The 18140-nt window shown below is 47.4% G+C and overlaps 1 protein-coding gene across 1 annotated transcript in view; it reads right to left on the minus strand.

Moving 5' to 3' along the window:
• Positions 1 to 887: 887 nt before the first annotated feature.
• LOC146337178 (cell surface hyaluronidase CEMIP2-like) overlaps positions 888 to 18140 on the minus strand; it is a 103101-nt gene continuing 85848 nt past the window's right edge. The window contains exons 22-25 of the mRNA XM_084816378.1: positions 17733 to 17834; positions 16252 to 16412; positions 13031 to 13140; positions 888 to 1233 (exon numbers count right to left, since the gene is read on the minus strand). Of these exons, the coding sequence (XP_084672504.1) occupies positions 1079 to 1233; positions 13031 to 13140; positions 16252 to 16412; positions 17733 to 17834 (528 nt within the window). The 3' untranslated portion in view covers positions 888 to 1078. The remainder of the gene's footprint in view (positions 1234 to 13030; positions 13141 to 16251; positions 16413 to 17732; positions 17835 to 18140) is intronic.

Raw genomic sequence — 18140 nt, forward strand, 5'->3', positions numbered from 1 at the left:
GTCCAAATGTTAGACCAGATATTGTAGCTATTACAGGCCTTTAGGAACACTGGTGGTTTTAGGCCTGGGCAGGGCTGGCCTTACTATCAGGTAGACTGAGGCAACCACTTCAGGCGGCAGATACCAGGGGTGGGGTGGGGTGGGGTAACAGTAGCTTCCCAGCCATTCCTCCTGAGCCCCATGGCCATTCCCCTTCTTTGAGGGGCAGAGATGTATGTGCCACACAGCCTATAGAACATTATCCTATTGCCAGTGTAGAAGTATTCAACTGTCAGTCCAGCTGAGTTCTGCATGTGAACTTGGGGCAGGGGGTGTTACGCACCATCTTTCCTGTGTCTCCGGAAGCAAAAGGTTATGGCATGGCCCTGGGTCTTGGCCAACCACTGCTGCACATGATTCATCTAGGCATGGCTTAATTTGAGGATGGGCACAGGCCCAGGACCTGCAAACCCAGCCCTTTGTCTGGATTTAACATGAAGCAATTGCATTAAAGTTCAGATTCTGGAAGGGATGCCATTATTTCAGTGCTACCCCTGTGTGCCATATTTTTTTAAAAAAAATTGTACAGAAGAAAGGGATGGTTGCTTCAGGATTTAAAAAAATGATTTAAGCTATCCCTACCCACCCCTAGAACTAGACTGCACTGTCAGGGCTCAGCCTGGAATACATAAAGTGATAACAAAGAGTACCACTACGTACGTGCAGAGTGCATTTTGTTTTCCAATGCAACTCACCTCCACAATTCCAGGATTAAGAGAACAGAGTTGCCAGGAGAGAGGTTTGGCTTCCAGCCAGACTCAAACTCCAGCACCAATCTGTTTAGAAATTAGTAGAGTCCAGAATTTGAAAAAAGAAACAAACTACACTCCCCCGCCCACCAACACTTTTGTCAGATCAGAATATATTTATTAGTTGTAAAAGAAAGTTATTTTAAAAATGCACTTCCTGATAAAAGCTTGTAAAAACAAGAGCATCAGAGGTATGCTGCCTCCTTGCAAGAAAGGCAACGGACCCAGCAGATCCAGTTGTGTGGGTTTTAAGGCCTTTTTGGAGTTGGGTCTCCACTGTTCCAACAGTCTTAAAGTTTTGTCACATCAACCGAGCATCTGTATTCTCTCAGCATCAGTGGCACGTAAGATTGGAGAGAAGCGGATTTCCGATCAGCAGCTTGGTTGTGGATTTTAATCCAAGAAGGTTTGGGGTTTCCTTTATATCCAAGCATAGCAAAGCTGCCTGGGGGGCGAGAGGGAAAAAAGAGAGGAGAAAAGAGAGAGAGAAAATGGATGTGATAACTATCGCACAGTGGGGCAAAAAACCTGTAATAAATCAGTACAATTTGTGCAATGTTAGTTCCTTCAGATGCCTGTTAAGTCTTGCTCACATTCCACAGAAAATGTTATGCAGATAACTGATTTCTATGTACCTTTTTGTACTCTTGCATGTATTTAAGGTATAGTATTAAATAGAGCAATCCTGGGTTCACAGAAGGGATGTCTCTCATGGGTAAATCTAGCCCTTTTGCAGCCCAACAGTGTCCTGTGGCACCCCTGACTCAGCTTGCATTTATGAGCCAAACTGGGGAAATTGTTCCTGAAATCCAGGAACTTTTTCCAGGTCTTCTATTTCTGTAAAAAGCCATTTGCGCAAATTACGGCTCCCACACTAAATTGCACAAATTATGCAAATTTTGGCCACAATTTGCACAACCCACACAAATCACGGCTGCCATTTATGTAATTTGTGCAAATTGTGGCCAAAATGTACATAATTTGCGCAAATTACGGCTGTAATTTATGCAAATTGCTTTACACAAATTTAAAAAACAGGAAATCTGCACACCGGCCCGATTCAATGCAGTTCAAGTCAGAATAGCTTTCGGGAAAGCGAGTCAAAGTCTGGGGTCCAAGCTGACAAAAGCCCAACAAGCTTCACCCCCCCAGATGGATTCCTCTGACATCCCTAGTTCATAGTCACATATATTTTACCCATTTGTAAAAATTGCTTTCCAGGTCCTGGGCATTGCTCAGCGTGCTTACAATCCAAGTTTCTTGGCAGATCTGATTTTTGAACATTCCATACATTTATTTATTATTGCATTTATATCCCACCTTTTTTCCTCTTGCAAGGAACCCAAGGCGGCTTACATTATCCTCCTCCTCTCCATTTTATCCTCACAACAACAACCCTGTGAGGTAGGTTGGACTGAGAGTGTGTGACTGGCCCAAAGTCACCCAGTGACCTTCCATGGCCAAGTGGGGACTAGAACCCGGATCTCCCGGCTCCCAGTCCAGCACTCTTGCCACTACACCACACTGGCTCTTTTAGGGTTCAGGTTCTGAACATTAAGGAAAAAGATGTGCAACCCAAACTGAAAGCCCGAACCCTGGTGGTTCAGTGCTCAGGATTTTGCATACCTATTGCTACACCAATGTATTGGCACACAGTGACTATCTTAGTGCACTGGGAAATACTTAAAATTTAGGTGTCGCTAATGAATTATCCACTCTTGACTATAATTCTCTTGCGATGCTTTGCCTAAGGTACTTTCAGGGGTGCTTCTCCTGTGGAGTGCAGCACAGTCAAAATGCGATATCACAATGCTGCCTGCCATTTTCACAGCACCTGGGACTACTCGAGATGTCAGAAAGTGTTTCAAGATGACCCATCTTTAATCATACAGTGAAACTGCTAATTCTAAGAGCTTTCTGCATTGCTGAAGAACTACTGAATCAGGAAACCTATTGCCACAGCTGGCAAGTTTGAAAGACAGCTCTGTGCTGAGGTCCACACTCCATGTGGTTGAGGGATTGGGACCGCCTGCTCTCCCTATCATTCATGTGTTGGAAGTTCAAGTTTGCACAGGAGCCTACAGGAACAGGTAGCAATGTGCATGGATCCCATTTATGCAGTAAAATCAATGCTCTACGCATTCAAGACAACTCAGTCGTGCTCAGGTTCTCATTTGTTTTACACTTTTAACTTTGTTCTATCTCATTTCCACATCACCTTGAGAATTTTTTTTTCTTCATCTGCATGAAAATTTGTTTGGATTTTTGTGTACTTTTTTTCAAACCCCCTCCCCCTTACAAACACACACACACACACACACGTATTTTGGGAACACCACTTCTAATGTGTGCATTTTTCTGCACACTATTGCAAATGCACACATTTTAAAGTGATTTTCCAATGAATAAAGTAATTTTGGTGTTCATTTTCTCAAATATATGCATTTCTGTTGCATCTTTAAAAAAAATGGGGGAAAACTTTTGGGGGGCAAACCACATCACAAACTTTACTAAGGTATGGATTCTGATGGTAAACCACATTCGGGTTCATGTTTCAATTAGGTAAGTGGCCCCAACAAATTTCTCACCCATCCCTATTACACACAGAGGCCATGTCAACAACTCCAATGAATATCTGGGTGTGTTGGGGGGAGGGCATGCTGAGATGGGGCAGGCCAGGCTGTCAAAAGCCCACCCTACAGGTTGAATGTCAGCAAACGAATCCACTGATTGCATAAAAACAGGCTTTGTAATTATACAGCAAACGCTTCTCCTCCACATCCTGCACTGGCCACCTCCCAAGTGGAATGCAATGGCCCTTTTCAAAAAGTGCAGGACAATGTAATTAAAGAGGGTGGAGGGCAAATACCACACGCTCTGGAACTGGCAGGAGATGGATTTTAATTAGCCCAACTGTGATGATCCAGATGGGAATTTGAGCAGGATCGCGGGGGGGGGGGGCAAAACACCCTGCTCTTTGGGAAAGCATGAAATGAATAGGCCACATGTGGTCTTCAAGCCCTCTCACAGCCATGAATAACACAGCCCCACTGACACCAGGTTGAGGAATTTATCCATTACAGAGGGAAGAGTCGCATCCAGAAACCCTGGCACTTTCCCCTTCCAATAGCTCTTCCAATCTCCAGTGAGACAAAAGCCACTGCTGTAAAGGGGGGGGGTCCTAACGTCTTCCCCCTCCCTTATTCCAGACTGTGAACTTCCACAACAGAAAGGAGAGTACTGTAGGAAGGGATATCATGCTGTCAGGGTTGGATCTGAGCCCACAGAGTCCCAAAGCAGTTCTGATTCTGAGGAAGAGATACAATCCGTGGGAGAGGAACCCACTCATTTTTCAGAGGCGCAGCTGGAGGGAAAGCCCCCCCTGCTCACATTCCTGGGAGCGATAGTGACCCTGGCATGGAGAGGGAGGGACAACTTGAGCTTCGAGACATGAGGCGCAGGCACAGAGACACACGAGAGGTTGCAGGCGCCGAGAGGAGGTGCTCAGCCCACTTGGTAGGATGGCAACAGCTGTGCCCCAATGCCCCACAGGAAAGGCGAGACTCTCACCTCTTACTCCTTAAGTTCAGAGAGTTGCATGCTTTTCTCCAAACGGAGACCAACTGACTTCCTAACGCTTAGAATCCCCTGGTAGGCTGCTCCTTTGAGTAGGGATGTACGAACCCCTTACCTGGCTCCGCACAGGGGCATCCGTGGTGGGGGGGAGGTGCTCCGTCCCTCCCCCTGGAATCGTCCCTGGCCGGCTCCACTTCGCAACAGCTCCATGGAGCCGCCAGCTGGGGCCGTCTGCAGCCAGAGTTCCGGCCGTGACCGGGCTGCTGTGGCCACAAATTTTGGCCATCGTAGCGGCCGCCATTTGCATCCTTGCAAGCAGCCGTGATAGGCTACGTAAGTATTTACATAGCCTATCACGGCAAAGAGCAGGGGTGCAAATGGCGGAGCGGCCGCCATTTGCAGCCCTGCTCTTTGCCGTGATAGGCTACATAAATACTTACATAGCCTATCACAGCTGCTTGCAAGGACGCAAATGGTGATCACAGCAGCCCGGCCACAGCCAGCCGGGAGACCAGCCGCTGGAGCCGCTGCCACCGCATCCGCCCCAGGTAAGTTCCGTCACGGGGGGATTTCGCATGGGGGCAGGAGGGCGTTCCGCCATGGATTCCGGGGGGCTGGATTCTAATGAATCCGGCCTCACTGGAATCCATGGCGGAATTCTCTGACATCCCTACCTTTGAGTTTTCCACTTAGTCTCAGGCAATTAGCATCTGTAAGTGTCATTAAGTTGAATGGAAATAAAGCCTTGGAAAAGAGCCCTTTTGTCTGTGTGCTGGTTCTGGCTACTTGAGGATTTCAGAAGGCAGCAGGGGCGCTCCTGACACATGCCTGTTCTTGGAATCACAGGTACCATGTGCAAGTACAGAAATAGAAGACTATACCTCACTTTAAATGTGTTGGTTGAAGTGACAATGGGGCTTTGTTTTAATTAAAACCGAGAAGGGGGGGGAATTCAGATCAGGACCATAGTGTGCAGGGAAGGAATATGTAACCGGTCCCACCCTGCTGCAGTTCTGGAGTGGGGAGGGGGGACTCCCTTATGGCAGAAATGGAAATAGGCCAGAGTCCGACGGGGCGCTTACGCCTCCACTGAGTCGCTTTCGTCCCCCCAATTCCTGTCCATGAGTGGCGCCCACTGCTTGATCTAGTGCTTCCAGGGCAACCAGAAAGGAGCAAAAATGCTTGTTTCTGTCACGGGGCAGGTTGGCGGAGCTCACACAAGGGAGCTCTGCCGACCTATCCCAATTGAGAAATGGGAATTTCTAGTTGTTTCAGGGCTTCCTCTGGGAAGTGCTAAATCTCCGTTGTGTAAGCGGCAGTCCCACTCATGCAACAAAATAGGCTGGACCTGCTGCGTGAACAGAATCTGTGGGGCACAAGACAATCGATAGGGGTGTAAGCACCCCACTGGATTCCACTCACAGTAGCAGCAGCAGCAGCAGTAATAGCAGCAGCTCCACCTCCTATTGGTGCCAATGTGTTTTTTTTAACTGTTGCTATTCTTGCTGTACCCCGCTATTTTTTCAAGGTTGTACCAGGGGAAGGAAGGGTTAAACCTCCCCTCCCTTGTGGTCTTGATCCAGATAAGCCCCCTGACCATGGATTTATTTTATTTTTTTAATCCAAGTGGCACATTGAAGTAATGTGTAGTTAGACTAGCCGTTCCCAACCTGGTGCCCTCCAGAAGTGCCAGACTACAATTCCCATCATCTGTACCCAGTGTGCTGGCTGGGGACTGTGGGAGTTGTAGTCCAACGCCTCTGGATAGCCCTGGTTTACGGAAGGCTGAATTAGAGCCCCCCAGCTGCTCAGTAAATCAATAGCAGCCAACAGCGGGATTAGCCCTTTGGTGTCCGAACTACACAGCAATATTATGAAGATGTTTCAGGATGGCCGGTTTAACTGTACAAGCTGGATTTCAGTAACTTCTCTCTCATTTGTTCTTTTTTTGACAACATCAGCTTTTTCTGGGCAACACTCATGAAAGCCATGGATCGGCATCCAAAGCCCCAACATTAGTAATAATCTGCAGCTGGAAATAAACCCAAGTCCACTGTTGACCCCTTCCCAAGAAGCATCTAAAGTGGAATCACAGGCAGCTGGCTGGCAGAGTTTCTTATCAACAAAAGGGAATTATACTTCACAAGGAAGAAAGATCTGGCTGCACCGGCTGCCCGCTTTCCAGAAGAATTACTGCAACAGAAAATCAGGCCGCCTTTTGTACGCTTCGGCATGCAGCATTTACGTCTGCACAAACACCATTTAAAAAACAGATTCTGTGTCAGACGGGGAGGGACACAGATTTGCTGTCCCATGGGGCAGACACTGGGATTCCAAAAGGGGTTTTAAAAAGCCAACAACTGCGAAGGTAAAAGTGAAGCAAAGATCCTTACGGGATGAAGCTGCAGTCTCGCTGAGTTTGTTACCATGAAAGCGCAAGCAATTTCCAGCTGCATCCTGGCAAGGCTGAGCCCCATTTACACACAGTCCAGCTTCCCATGAGAACATAAGAAGAGCCCTGCTGGGTCAGACAAAGGGTGCGTCTAGCCCAGCCTTCTGTTCACACAGTGGCCAACCAGTTGCTTGTGGGAAACCCCCAAGAAGGACAAGAGTGCAATGGCACCTTCCCGGTTGTATACCCCAGCAACTGATATACAGCAGCATACTGCCTCTGATGCTGGAGGGAGCATAGAGGCATCAGGACCAGGAGCCACGGATAGCCTTCTCCTCCAGGAATTTGTCCACCCACCTTTTAAAACCATCCAAATTGGTGGCCATCGCTACATCATCTGGAAGTGAATTCTATAGCTGAACTGTGAGAAGAAGTCCTTCCTTTTATCTGCCCTGAATCTCCCACCAATCAGCCTCATGGGATGAGCCCATTGGGTTCTAGTATTAAGAGAGAGGGAGAAAAATGTCTCCCTATCCACTTTCTCCACACCATGCATAATTTTGTATACCACTTTCATGTCTCCCCTTACTCACCTTGTTCCTAAGCTAAACAATCCCAGATGTTTGCCTCGATCACTTTAGCCGCCCTTTTCTCAAGACTGATTCCTGCAAGAGCTGCTTTCAGGGCCTTTGAATGCCTCCAAAGGGAAAAAAGATGAATCGGAAGCAAGCACTACAGACGCAACCAGGCCAGATGTATTGCATTCCCTTCGGATTGTATATCCCAGCCTTCCACAGCCTGGGCCACCTCCAGACATCCTGGACTACAACTCCCATCATCCCAGCTGTCCACCAGACAGGATGGTTGTGGATGATGGGAACTGTAGTCAAGCACCAGTGGAGGGAGGGTGGCATGGTTTGGAAAGGCTGGGATATCTTCTGTCCTAGTTCAGGAGCCCAGGGCAATTCCAAAGACAGCAGCAGCAACAGAAACAAAACCCAGTGAATTCATCCATTTGAATAAACCTTGCAGCTCTTCTTCTCTCCAACCAGGACATTCTGGGCCTAATGTATTTTTGCCCTTACATGGCCATGGGCGTGTGGTCTGAACAAGCTGGGCAAATCCTTATCTTCTGGTATAAGATTCAGAAACATCAAGTGGTACCAGCATGGCAAACAGTGCCAGCTCCACATCCTTGGGGGCCCTTGGGCAATACACCTTCAGTGGGCCCCTTCTTCAAGAAGTCTGCCCTCTCACTGCCATTGTCACCAGCTATTGCTCCTCAGCCTCTTTCTCATCATTCCTCCCACTTGCTTGCTTGACAGGGAGAGAGTCAGTGAGCAAATAGGCAGTAGCATCTATAGCTCCTCCTGCAACGAAGATGATCAGGGGACTGGAAACAAAGCCTAATGTGGAAACAAAGCCTGCTCGGAAGGTGCCCAACCATGCCCACCCTTGATGCCAGGCCTCGGACAATCCATAGGGGAAGAGTGATTACCAACGCACCCCATTTATGACTTTGAGAGGCATCAGGCAATCTCTTAGATGAACTTTGCTCTGAACCAGCAGGGAAAATCCTTATCTTCTGGTTTAAGATTTGGCAAAGTCAAGTGCCACCGGCGTGGCAAGCAAACATGGGAATAATTCTTGCACTGAAGTCAGTTTGGGCCGCCGTCATGGTCAAGCACCCAAGAGTCAGGGGATCCCATTCTTTCTGTCCAGACAGAGTTATCTAAAATTATCTGTCCCACTTTGGTCTGGACGTGAGCCTCTATCCCAAACAACTCAAGGATACAGCGGAACAAGAACCTGCACAAGAGCAGCTGGAATGTCTGTTTCTATCCTTGAGGAGCAAAGAAGGGAAGAAAATGTTTTTTAAAACTATTCAGCCAAAGTAACTCAGAATGGTTACCGTGGAATGGATGTCAATTCTGGAAAGAAAGAAAGAAAGAAAGAAAGAAAGAAAGAAAGAAAGAAAGAAAGCCAGCCAGCCTGCTCGCCCGCCCTAAGATGTCCTTCTGTTTTCTTATTCTTCTGTTACATACTTGTTTCCAAATGACAGAATTTTCTACTGCATATGTGTTGGGCGGTGACTCCCATTATGCCCAGCCTGAATGTCCATCTGGAGAGCACCAGGTTGGGGAAAGGCCATTTTAAAGGGAGGGGGCAATTGCCATTAGATTTAAGGTAATCTTTGAATGAGCTAATTGGACATTTTATTTCTATAAGTAAGAGACATCAGGTTAAGGGTTTTGCAATTTTTTTTTTAAATCCCCTAATACAATGCAGTGAAAATAAAATGGGAGAAATGTTGATTTAGGGCACAATCCTATGCCTGTTTAGACACAAAAAAGGTCCTACAACTCCCAGCATGCCCCAAGGAGCAGGGCTGGCTGGGGAATGCTGGGAGCTGTAGGACTTTTTCCTGTCTAAACATGTGTAAGATTGCAGCCTTAATGGTCTAAATTTGGGGTTTGGTTGTGTTTTATTTTATTTATTTATTTATTTATTTATTTATTAAATTTATTAATCGCCCATCTGGCTGGTCACCCAGCCACTCTGGGCGATGTACAGCATATAATAAAACAGTTTAAAACAATAAAATTCTACAATAAAAACGTTTTCGAAAATACCCTAACCCACCACAAATGCCTGCCTGAACAACCACGTTTTTAATGCACGGCGGAAGCTCATTAAAGAGGGGGCAGGGCAGAGTTCCCTAGGGAGGGAGTTCCACAGAGTGGGGGCCACCACAGAAAGGGCCCTCTCCCTCGTCACCACCAGTCTAGCTGTCCTGGCTGATGGGACAGAGAGAAGGCCATCCAAGGCTGATCTTGTTAAGCGGCCTGTCTGGTGTTGCTGGAGGCGCTCCTTAAGATAGGCTGGGCCAGAACCATATAGGGTTTTAAAGGTCAAAACCAACACCTTGAATTTGGCCCGGAAAACAACTGGTAACCAGTGCAACTCCTTCAGCACAGGAGTGATGTGATCTCACCAGTGGCTGCCTTTAATCAGGCAAGCCACCAAGTTCTGTACCAGCTGCAGCTTCCGAACCGTCTTCAAGGGTAACCCCACGTAGAGCGCATTACAGTAGTCTAAACAAGAGGAGACCAGGGCATGTACTACCGATGGGAGCAGATGGTCGGGAAGGAAGGGGCGCAGCCGCCGTATCAGATGGAGTTGATACAGCACTGTCTGGCTCACACCTGACACCTGAGCCTCCATGGACAGCTGGAAGTCCAAAATGACCCCCAGGCTGCGGACCTGGTCTTTCAAGGGTAGCCGTACCCCATTCAACACCAGATCAACATCCCCCAGCCTCCTCTTGTCTCCCACCAAAAGTACTTCGGTCTTGTCAGGGTTCAGCTTCAGCTTATTCCTCCCCATCCAGCCACTCACCATCTCCAGACATTAGGACAGGGATTCTACGGCCAACCTTGGTGAAGATTTGAATGAGAGGTAGAGCTGCATGTCATCCACATATTGATGACACTACACCCCAAACCTCCTGATGATAGCCCCCAGCGGCTTCACATAGATGTTAAATAGCACTGGGGAGAGGATGGAACCCTGTGGCACCCCACAAGTGAGTGGCCACGAGTCCGAAACCTCCTCTCCCAGTGCTACCCTCTGGTACCTGCTGGAGAGGAAGGACCGGAACCACCGCAATATGGTGTCTCCAATGCCCAACCCCTCCAGGCAGTCCAGGAGGATACCGTGGTCAACGGTATCAAAAGCCACTGAGAGGTCAAGGAGAACAAGGAAGGAGCATTCACCCCTATCCAGAACCCTCCTCATATCATCCACCAAGGCGACCAAGGCCGTTTCTGTCCCATGCCCAAGCCTGAAGCCTGACTGAAATGGGTCTAGATAATCAGTTTCTTCCAAGTGTGCCTTCAACTGCATCGCCACCACCCGCTCAATCACCTTGCCCAAAAATGGCAGATTTGAGACTGGGCGAAAGTTGTTCAGAACTTGAGGATCCAAGGAGGGCTTCTTTAAGAGCGGTCTTATCACTGCCTCCTTGAGGGCTGATGGCATCACTCCCTCCTCAAGGGAGGCATTCACCACCGCCCTGATCCCCTCACCCAGTCTCTCTCTGCAGCCCATAATGAGCCAAGATGGGCAAGGATCAAGTAAGCAGGTGGTCGGCCTTACAGATGAAAGCACTTTGTCCACTTCATCAGAAGGAAGAAGCTGGAACCGATCCCACAAAACCGGTTTGCCACAGACTGCCTCTTGCTCACTAACTGTATCCACAGCATGCAGAGTAACACTCCTAATCTGATCAATTTTATCTGCAAAGTGCCTTGCCAAGGCCTCACAGGAGGCCTTAGAATGCTCCAGTGGTTCCAGAGCCACAGGACCAACCAGGCTCCGGACCACTTGGAACAGCCTCCTGGGACAGCACTCTGCAGATGCGATAGAGGCAGCATAATATTCCTTTTTTGCTGCCTTCACCGCCACGTGATAGGCTGAAGATACAGCTCTAGCCCATGTCTGATCGTCTTTGGAGCGAGACTTCCACCACCGGTGCTCTAGCCGTCTCACCTCCTGTTTCAGAGATCGTAACTGTGGATTGAACCATGGTGCAGTCCGAGCCCTGTTCAGGGGGAGAGGGCGTTTCGGAGCCACCTGATCTAATGCCCCAGTGATTGCGGCATTCCAGCCACCCACCAGGGTCTTGACCAAGTGGCCGTTGGTGTGCCCCAGAGAATCCCTAAGCATGTTCAGGAATCCATTCAGATCCATAAGACGCCTGGGGTGGACCATTTTAATGGGTCCTCCACCCCTGTGGAGGGGGTGTGGAACCGAGAAGTCTAAGGTCATCAGATAGTGATCTGACCATGACAAGGGGGTGGTGGATATACCTCGACTTCCAGATCACTCCCTGCTTCTCCAGAAACAAACACAAGGTCTAGTGGATGGCCGGCTACATGGGTGGGCCTAGTTAGAATATGGTGCAGCTCCCAGGAAGCCATGGTCTCCATGAAGTCCTGAGGTGCTCCTGTGAGGATAGCCTCTGAATGTACGTTGAAGTCCCCCAACACCAATAAGTTAGGGGACTGTACACGCACATCAGAGACCACCTCAAGCACCTTGGCCAGGGAGTCAGTCGTGCAACGGGGTGGACGGTACACGAGCAGAATCCCAGGACTGCCCTTTGGGCCCAACCTCCAGTACATGCACTCAGCAACCTTGGTCTCCCAGAGAGGGGGTCTGGTGAAGACCAAGGACTCTCGGTAGATAACAGCCACTCCCCCTTCCCGATCCCCAGCTCTTGACTGCTGTGCATACGAAAATCCGGCTGGACACAGGGCTGCAAGGGTTGGAGCAGCAGCCTCGGCCAGCCAGGTCTCCGTAATACATGCCAGGTCTGCACCCTCATCCAGGATCATGTCATGGATGAGGGAGGTTTCCTGGGTAGCAGACCTGGCATTGCAGAGCAGCAAATGAAGGCCAGAAGATGGAGTCACGCCAGATGGAGTTTTATGCTGATCTATGGATGAAATAAAACTTTGAAAAGGGTTTCACTCTAATGTCCATGTTACAACCTGGCTACCGTAGTTCAACCATTAACTCCTGACTTCCTGATCAGCTTGTGCATTAACTTGCAAGGTTCCTGGGCTCACAAAGCCCCTCTGCCATTCCTATTCCAGATGCACAGAACAGAGTAATATGGCTGGTGCAAAAAGACACTGTAAAAGACCGGTATCTCAACTTCTACCACTGTTGCAATCACATTATACACTTATGAGTACGGATGGGTGAATGTCAACTTCAGTTTAGCTCAGGTTCTCTTTTTTCCAGTACTACGTTTGTTCCATTTTCATGTGCATTTTTTTAAATCCCCATTTTTGTACACATTTTCTCCAAATGTCCACATTTTTTGCATGCACTTTTGCAAATTTACACATTTCTCCCAATTGAATAATGCTATTTGTGCACATTTTTGCTAATACACACATTTTAAAACATTATGTGCAGCTTTTTACACAATTTTGGAAATGTACGCATTTTTCTGTGTGAACTGCATCGCGAACTTTATAAATGTGCAGATTTCAGCAGCAAAGTGCGTTCTGGTTTTTGTGTAGGTTCAGGAAGAGCAAATGATTTTCTCATCCCTCCCTACATACAAGCAATTTCTATAAAGCAGACATGGGTACATTTTTTTTAAAGGAACAATTGTACTGAAAAGCAGCCAGGTAAGTTATGCAACATGTATAAGAGTCACCTTTCACCATGACAGAAGTCACAAAATTCATATACTTACCCTTTTTGTGGAAAGCAATGGGCTTTGCAGAACCTAACCTTGTAAATACTGACATCTCAGCAGCTCCCATTACTTCTGCAATGTCTCTAGTACACACAAGAACAATTGATCTGGAAGAGAGAAAGCAAAACATTGAGTATAGGACAATAGGAAGCAATTGCACCTCATTACCCTCTCCAGGAACACATGAAGAGTCAGTGCAATAGCCTGAAGCAAGAATATCTCCAGAAGTAAGTGATACATCTTAGATGCCAGGTTGAGACCTTCTTTAAGCAGATATTTGTATTTGAATCTCTTGCTTGATTATTAATTTTACTGCTGGCTCCTCAATGTTCTTTACGTATTCTTTATGGTATTCTTTTGATACTTTTATATCCATCCATCCACCCACCCATCCATCCATCCATCCATCCATCCATCCAACCATCTAGGTTACTTCATTCTTTTTGTTTGATTTTATTATTGTAATCTACCCTGAGGGTATTTGCCAGCTGGGTGGTATACAAATAAATAAATAAGCATGCACTCCAATTAGTACAGAATAGTGATAATACAGGGAGAGCGCCACACCCTGAATTTACCAGAACATTCGATTTGATAAATAAGATTATACTTCCTTTAATTGGTGTGAAATAGAGCCCTGTATTGGAATTTTACCTGAGAGAGCCAACTGCAAACCCCTCTTCTGCATGAAGGTCATTAGATAGTTTTCTGGTTAAGTAATGATGTCCCAAGACCACATCTGCAAGATGTTAACTATTTATATTAATAAGGTAAAAGGTAAAGGTGTCCCCAACCAGTCGTGTCCGACTCTAGGGGGTGGTGCTTATCTCCATTTCTAAGCCGAAGAGCCAGCGCTGTCCGAAGATGCTTCCGTGGTCATGTGGCCGGTATGACTGAACACCAAGGTGCACGGAGCGCTGTTACCTTTCCCGCCGAGGCGGTACCTATTTATCTACTTGCAATTTCTTGCTTTCAAACTGCTAGGTTGGCAGGAGCTGGGACTGAAGACGGGAGCTCACTCCGTCACGCAGCACTCGGGTCTCGAACTGCTGACCTGCCGACCTTCCGGTCTGTCGTTCAGGCAGCGTCTTAACCACTAAGCCACCGCGGCCCCATTTATATTAATACCCATTAATAAATGGTGCTTCCAAAGTGCTACAGAAGTGGAAAGACGAGTTGCTATCAGGTGTGCAGAACCCTACACCTACCTCGTGATCCTTTGGGTGCCAGGTGAAAACCTTCCTATTTCCCTGGGCATTTTAGTCTTTCAGTTTCTGTTTTAAAATCTGTTACTACATTTTAAATCTTTCTATTGCTGATAACTTTTATTTTAGTTTTTTACTTCTATTTTTATACCATGGTTTTTAAATTTTATAGTGTATCTTATGTTGTATTTTATAGTTTTGTTGTGAACCGCCCAGAGAGCTTCGGCAATTGTGGGTGGGGGTCAAAAGGAAAAAGGGGTGGGATGAAAGGCAGAAGGGGTGGGGCCAGAAATAACAGCATATTTTAGCTAAAAGCTCTTTTTTGCTAGAAACTAAGCCTTAGGAAAGGCTAGGGATGGGTGAATCCATCCCCATCCGGGCTCCCTGGGTGCTTGCCCAGCCCCTGCCCCCACTCACCAGTCTCCGGACTGAGATCAAGCCCCTCCTGAGCTCAGCGAGCAGCCCATACTCACCCCGGTGGCCTCATCGAGCTCTGCAGTCATCATTCCTTGAAAAATAAAGTGGTGTTTGCAAAAATGCGAATATTCGCATATTCGTGAAAATGCACATTTTTGCAAATGCGCATATTTGCATGTGTGCAAAATGCATGTTTTTGCAGAAATGTACATTTCTGCACATGTGCATTCACAAAATGCATGTTTCCACATACACAAATATACACATTCACCAAAATGCGCATTTTCACGCTTACGCAAATACGCCCATTTTGCGATCACCATGTTATTTTTTAAAAAATGATGACTGCAGAGCTCGATGAGGCTGCCAGGATGAGTGCTGGCCGCCCACCAAGCATGGTCAGGGAGCGAGCACAGTCTAGGGACCAGCGAGCGAGGCTCAGGGGTGTGGGCACGGGGGGTTTCCATCGGATTCCCAGACAGAGTTGGGCACCCGCACCATCCCTAGGAGAGGCACGTCAAACTTTTAGAATGGGGGGGAAAAAAACTGCACAAGAGCCAGCTAAACCACCAAATGTGGTGCTTGGGGGAAAGGCACGGAGCCTTTTGATGCTTTGACTTGGATTCCTGCATTGAGCAGGGGGTTGGACTCAATGGTCTTATAGGCCCCTTCCAACCCTAGTCTTCTATGATTCTGTGAGCCAAGAGAGGGGGGCATGGCCACCTGAAGAAACCTGAAGGGGCAGATTTGGCCCCCAGGAGGGCCAGTTTTGGCCCCCAGGCCTGGGGTTCTATACACCTCATTTATAGAGAGAGATATGTGGTTGCTTCAGGGAATTCAGGTCTGTGGTCATGAACTGCTCTGGAACGTCTTGGATGAGAAATCTGTTTTCAGGTTATTTGACCTGCTTTTGCCAACAGCCAAGACTTTTGTCTATAAATCTCTGTTGTTCCATGTTTATGTGGCGACGCAGAAAACCACAAGGAATGTGGAACAGATGCAAAGTGGAGAGGATCCAACTCTGCTGATGAAAACACGTCCAAGTCGACCAGGACTCAGCCTGCAGACGGGCAAGTCCAGTCACTGACTTGTTTTAAAAAGTGGCGGGGGGAGGGAACACCAAGTTTTATTGGAAGTCTAGCAACACCTCTGATTCTAATCTGTCACCAAAAAAAAGTTTTAAAAGCTTGTGTATTGGGGGAAGAACCTGGCAAGAATAAACAGGACAAGTTTCAGAAATGGAAAAGGGAGCCATTGGTTGCCAGGAAACTGCTGCAATTTTAGGCTTGGGCAATTGGTGAAAGAAACAGAATTGGCAAGATTTTTTATAAATATTTATATTTATATTTATATTTATATTTATATTTATATTTATATTTATTTAAAGTCTTATCTACTGATGGGTGGAAAAGAAGCCTTTAAGTTCAATGTCACTGCCAGCTTTCTGGCGCGACACTTCAGAGAGATGCAGAGTTTGGATTTTTAAAGACATTTTATTAGCCTTCGTCAGAGTCCTCCAGGCATGCTTTTTCGTTGCATAAAGTAGGTCATTTCCCTCAACCCCGTTCACAACTGAGTTGCTCCCTCGGGGCTCACCTCTCTTTTACGGATGCTTCAATGTAACCGCCGACCGCGCTGGCCACCTTTGCGGGGCTGCCAGTGTCAAAGTGCCGCCTGCCCACGATCGTGCCGGAGCACGCGTCTAGAACCAGGAGGAGTATCCCCCGGTGGTGGGACAAGAACACATCATCGTTGACCTGTGCAACAGAAGAAAAGGTTAAGATTCGCTCCAGGCAATCCACATGCAAATATCAAAAGAGCAGCCGCATGAGTTTGCAGCCTGTAATGGCAGAAAAACAAAATAAAAAACAATAGTCCCGTGACATCTTGAACTTGCCAGATGCATGAAACAGTCTGGAAATGCAGTGCATTTTTTATTTATTTTAAACGCGCGAACAGACCTGGCTTTGCACAGGCTGGAGTAGCCCTTGGTCAGATACAACGAAGCCTTCAAGCAAAGCTACCTGTTGCCAGGGTTGGATACATTGTGCTCACTGTGTCTGAGCGTAGGCATGCCCACTGGTACCCCTAGGCACAGCCCTAGCCATGGGGCACCCCTACTGCCCCCTGAGGGAGGGGCCTGTTCACTCCGTTCCCTTCAGCAGGGGCGGTGTACAAACGAATCTCCCTTGGTTTCAAGCTGTATCGACTGCAAAGTTGTAAGCTTGTTAGTCAAGTCAGCCCCTAGTAACTGAAAAAAACACTGCACATGGATACATTTAATTTAAATTAATTAATATGTTTTAAAAACAAAAAAACCTCAAGGTACTGTCCCCTAGGGTCTCCTTAGTATGCATGCCAAGTTTCAGGTTTCATGGTCTTGGAGCTATGGTGCTGATGGACGGGCAGACAGCAGGCACACATCCTCTTTTGTTATTGTAGATTATTTGTTTTTCATTTCATTTTAACCCACCTTTCCTCCAAAGAGCTCTGAGCAGCACACACAGCCTCTCTCTCTGCTCTGCCCCCAACTCCACCCTTTTATCTTCACAACTACCCTTGTGAGGTAGATTAGGCCGAGAGATAGTACCGGCACAGAGCATCATGTCTTAATGGGAATCTGAGCCCAGTTCTCACGGATCCTAGTCTGACACTCTAACCCAGCCTCTCCCAACCTGGGGCCTTCCAGATGCGTTGGACAACAACTCCCATCACCCCTGGCCATTAGTCCATCCTGGCTGGGACTGATGGGAGTTGAAGTCCAAAACACCCAAAGCACCCAGTTGGGGAAGGCTTGCTGTACCTCAGTGGATCTTGCTGAAATGCCAGGCCCAGGATGCGGTGGACATTCACATCTGTGTAACCTATTTGGAGTCCAATGACAGTCACTAGAGGCTGGTGGCGCTGATGTTAGTGGGGCGGTGAATCCCCTGCAGGTTCAGTCAGAACGAGTCAGAACTCTAAAGGAGCTCTCCAAGGTGCTTGGATAACTCCTTGAGAGTTCTGACTGAAATCCGCAGGGGATTCACCGCCCCACTGACATCGGCGCCACCAGCCTCCATTGATGACAGACTTACCTTAACGAAAGCTGGCCTTGAGTAGTTCTCCACATCTGCTTTCCTGACAGACTGGATCTGGATGCGAACATATCTGACGGAAGGTGTACTAGTGACAGCAACCTGCAAATATAAGAGAAGAACTACCCTGAATTAGCACATGGAATCCATCACCTCGGGATGTTGTAATGTTTATAGGCATAGCTGGCTTTCAACAAGGATTAACTGGGTCAGAATATTGTAACCTACCCTGAGTCTATGGGATTAATAAATAAATTGGACAGAGGGTAAGTCCCTCAATGCCTAATCGCTGGAAGCAAAGCAGGACCTGCAACAAAATTTTGCAGCACTGAATACTCCAACCACGCATGCCCTTTTCTGGGAAACTCCATTACATTTCCCATTACCCCACTTTTCCATCTGCTCCAC

This window comes from Heloderma suspectum, chromosome 11, assembly GCF_057233095.1.
Source record: "Heloderma suspectum isolate Gila_16-S chromosome 11, 16-S_ref, whole genome shotgun sequence".
Classification (NCBI taxonomy): Eukaryota; Metazoa; Chordata; class Lepidosauria; order Squamata; family Helodermatidae; genus Heloderma; species Heloderma suspectum.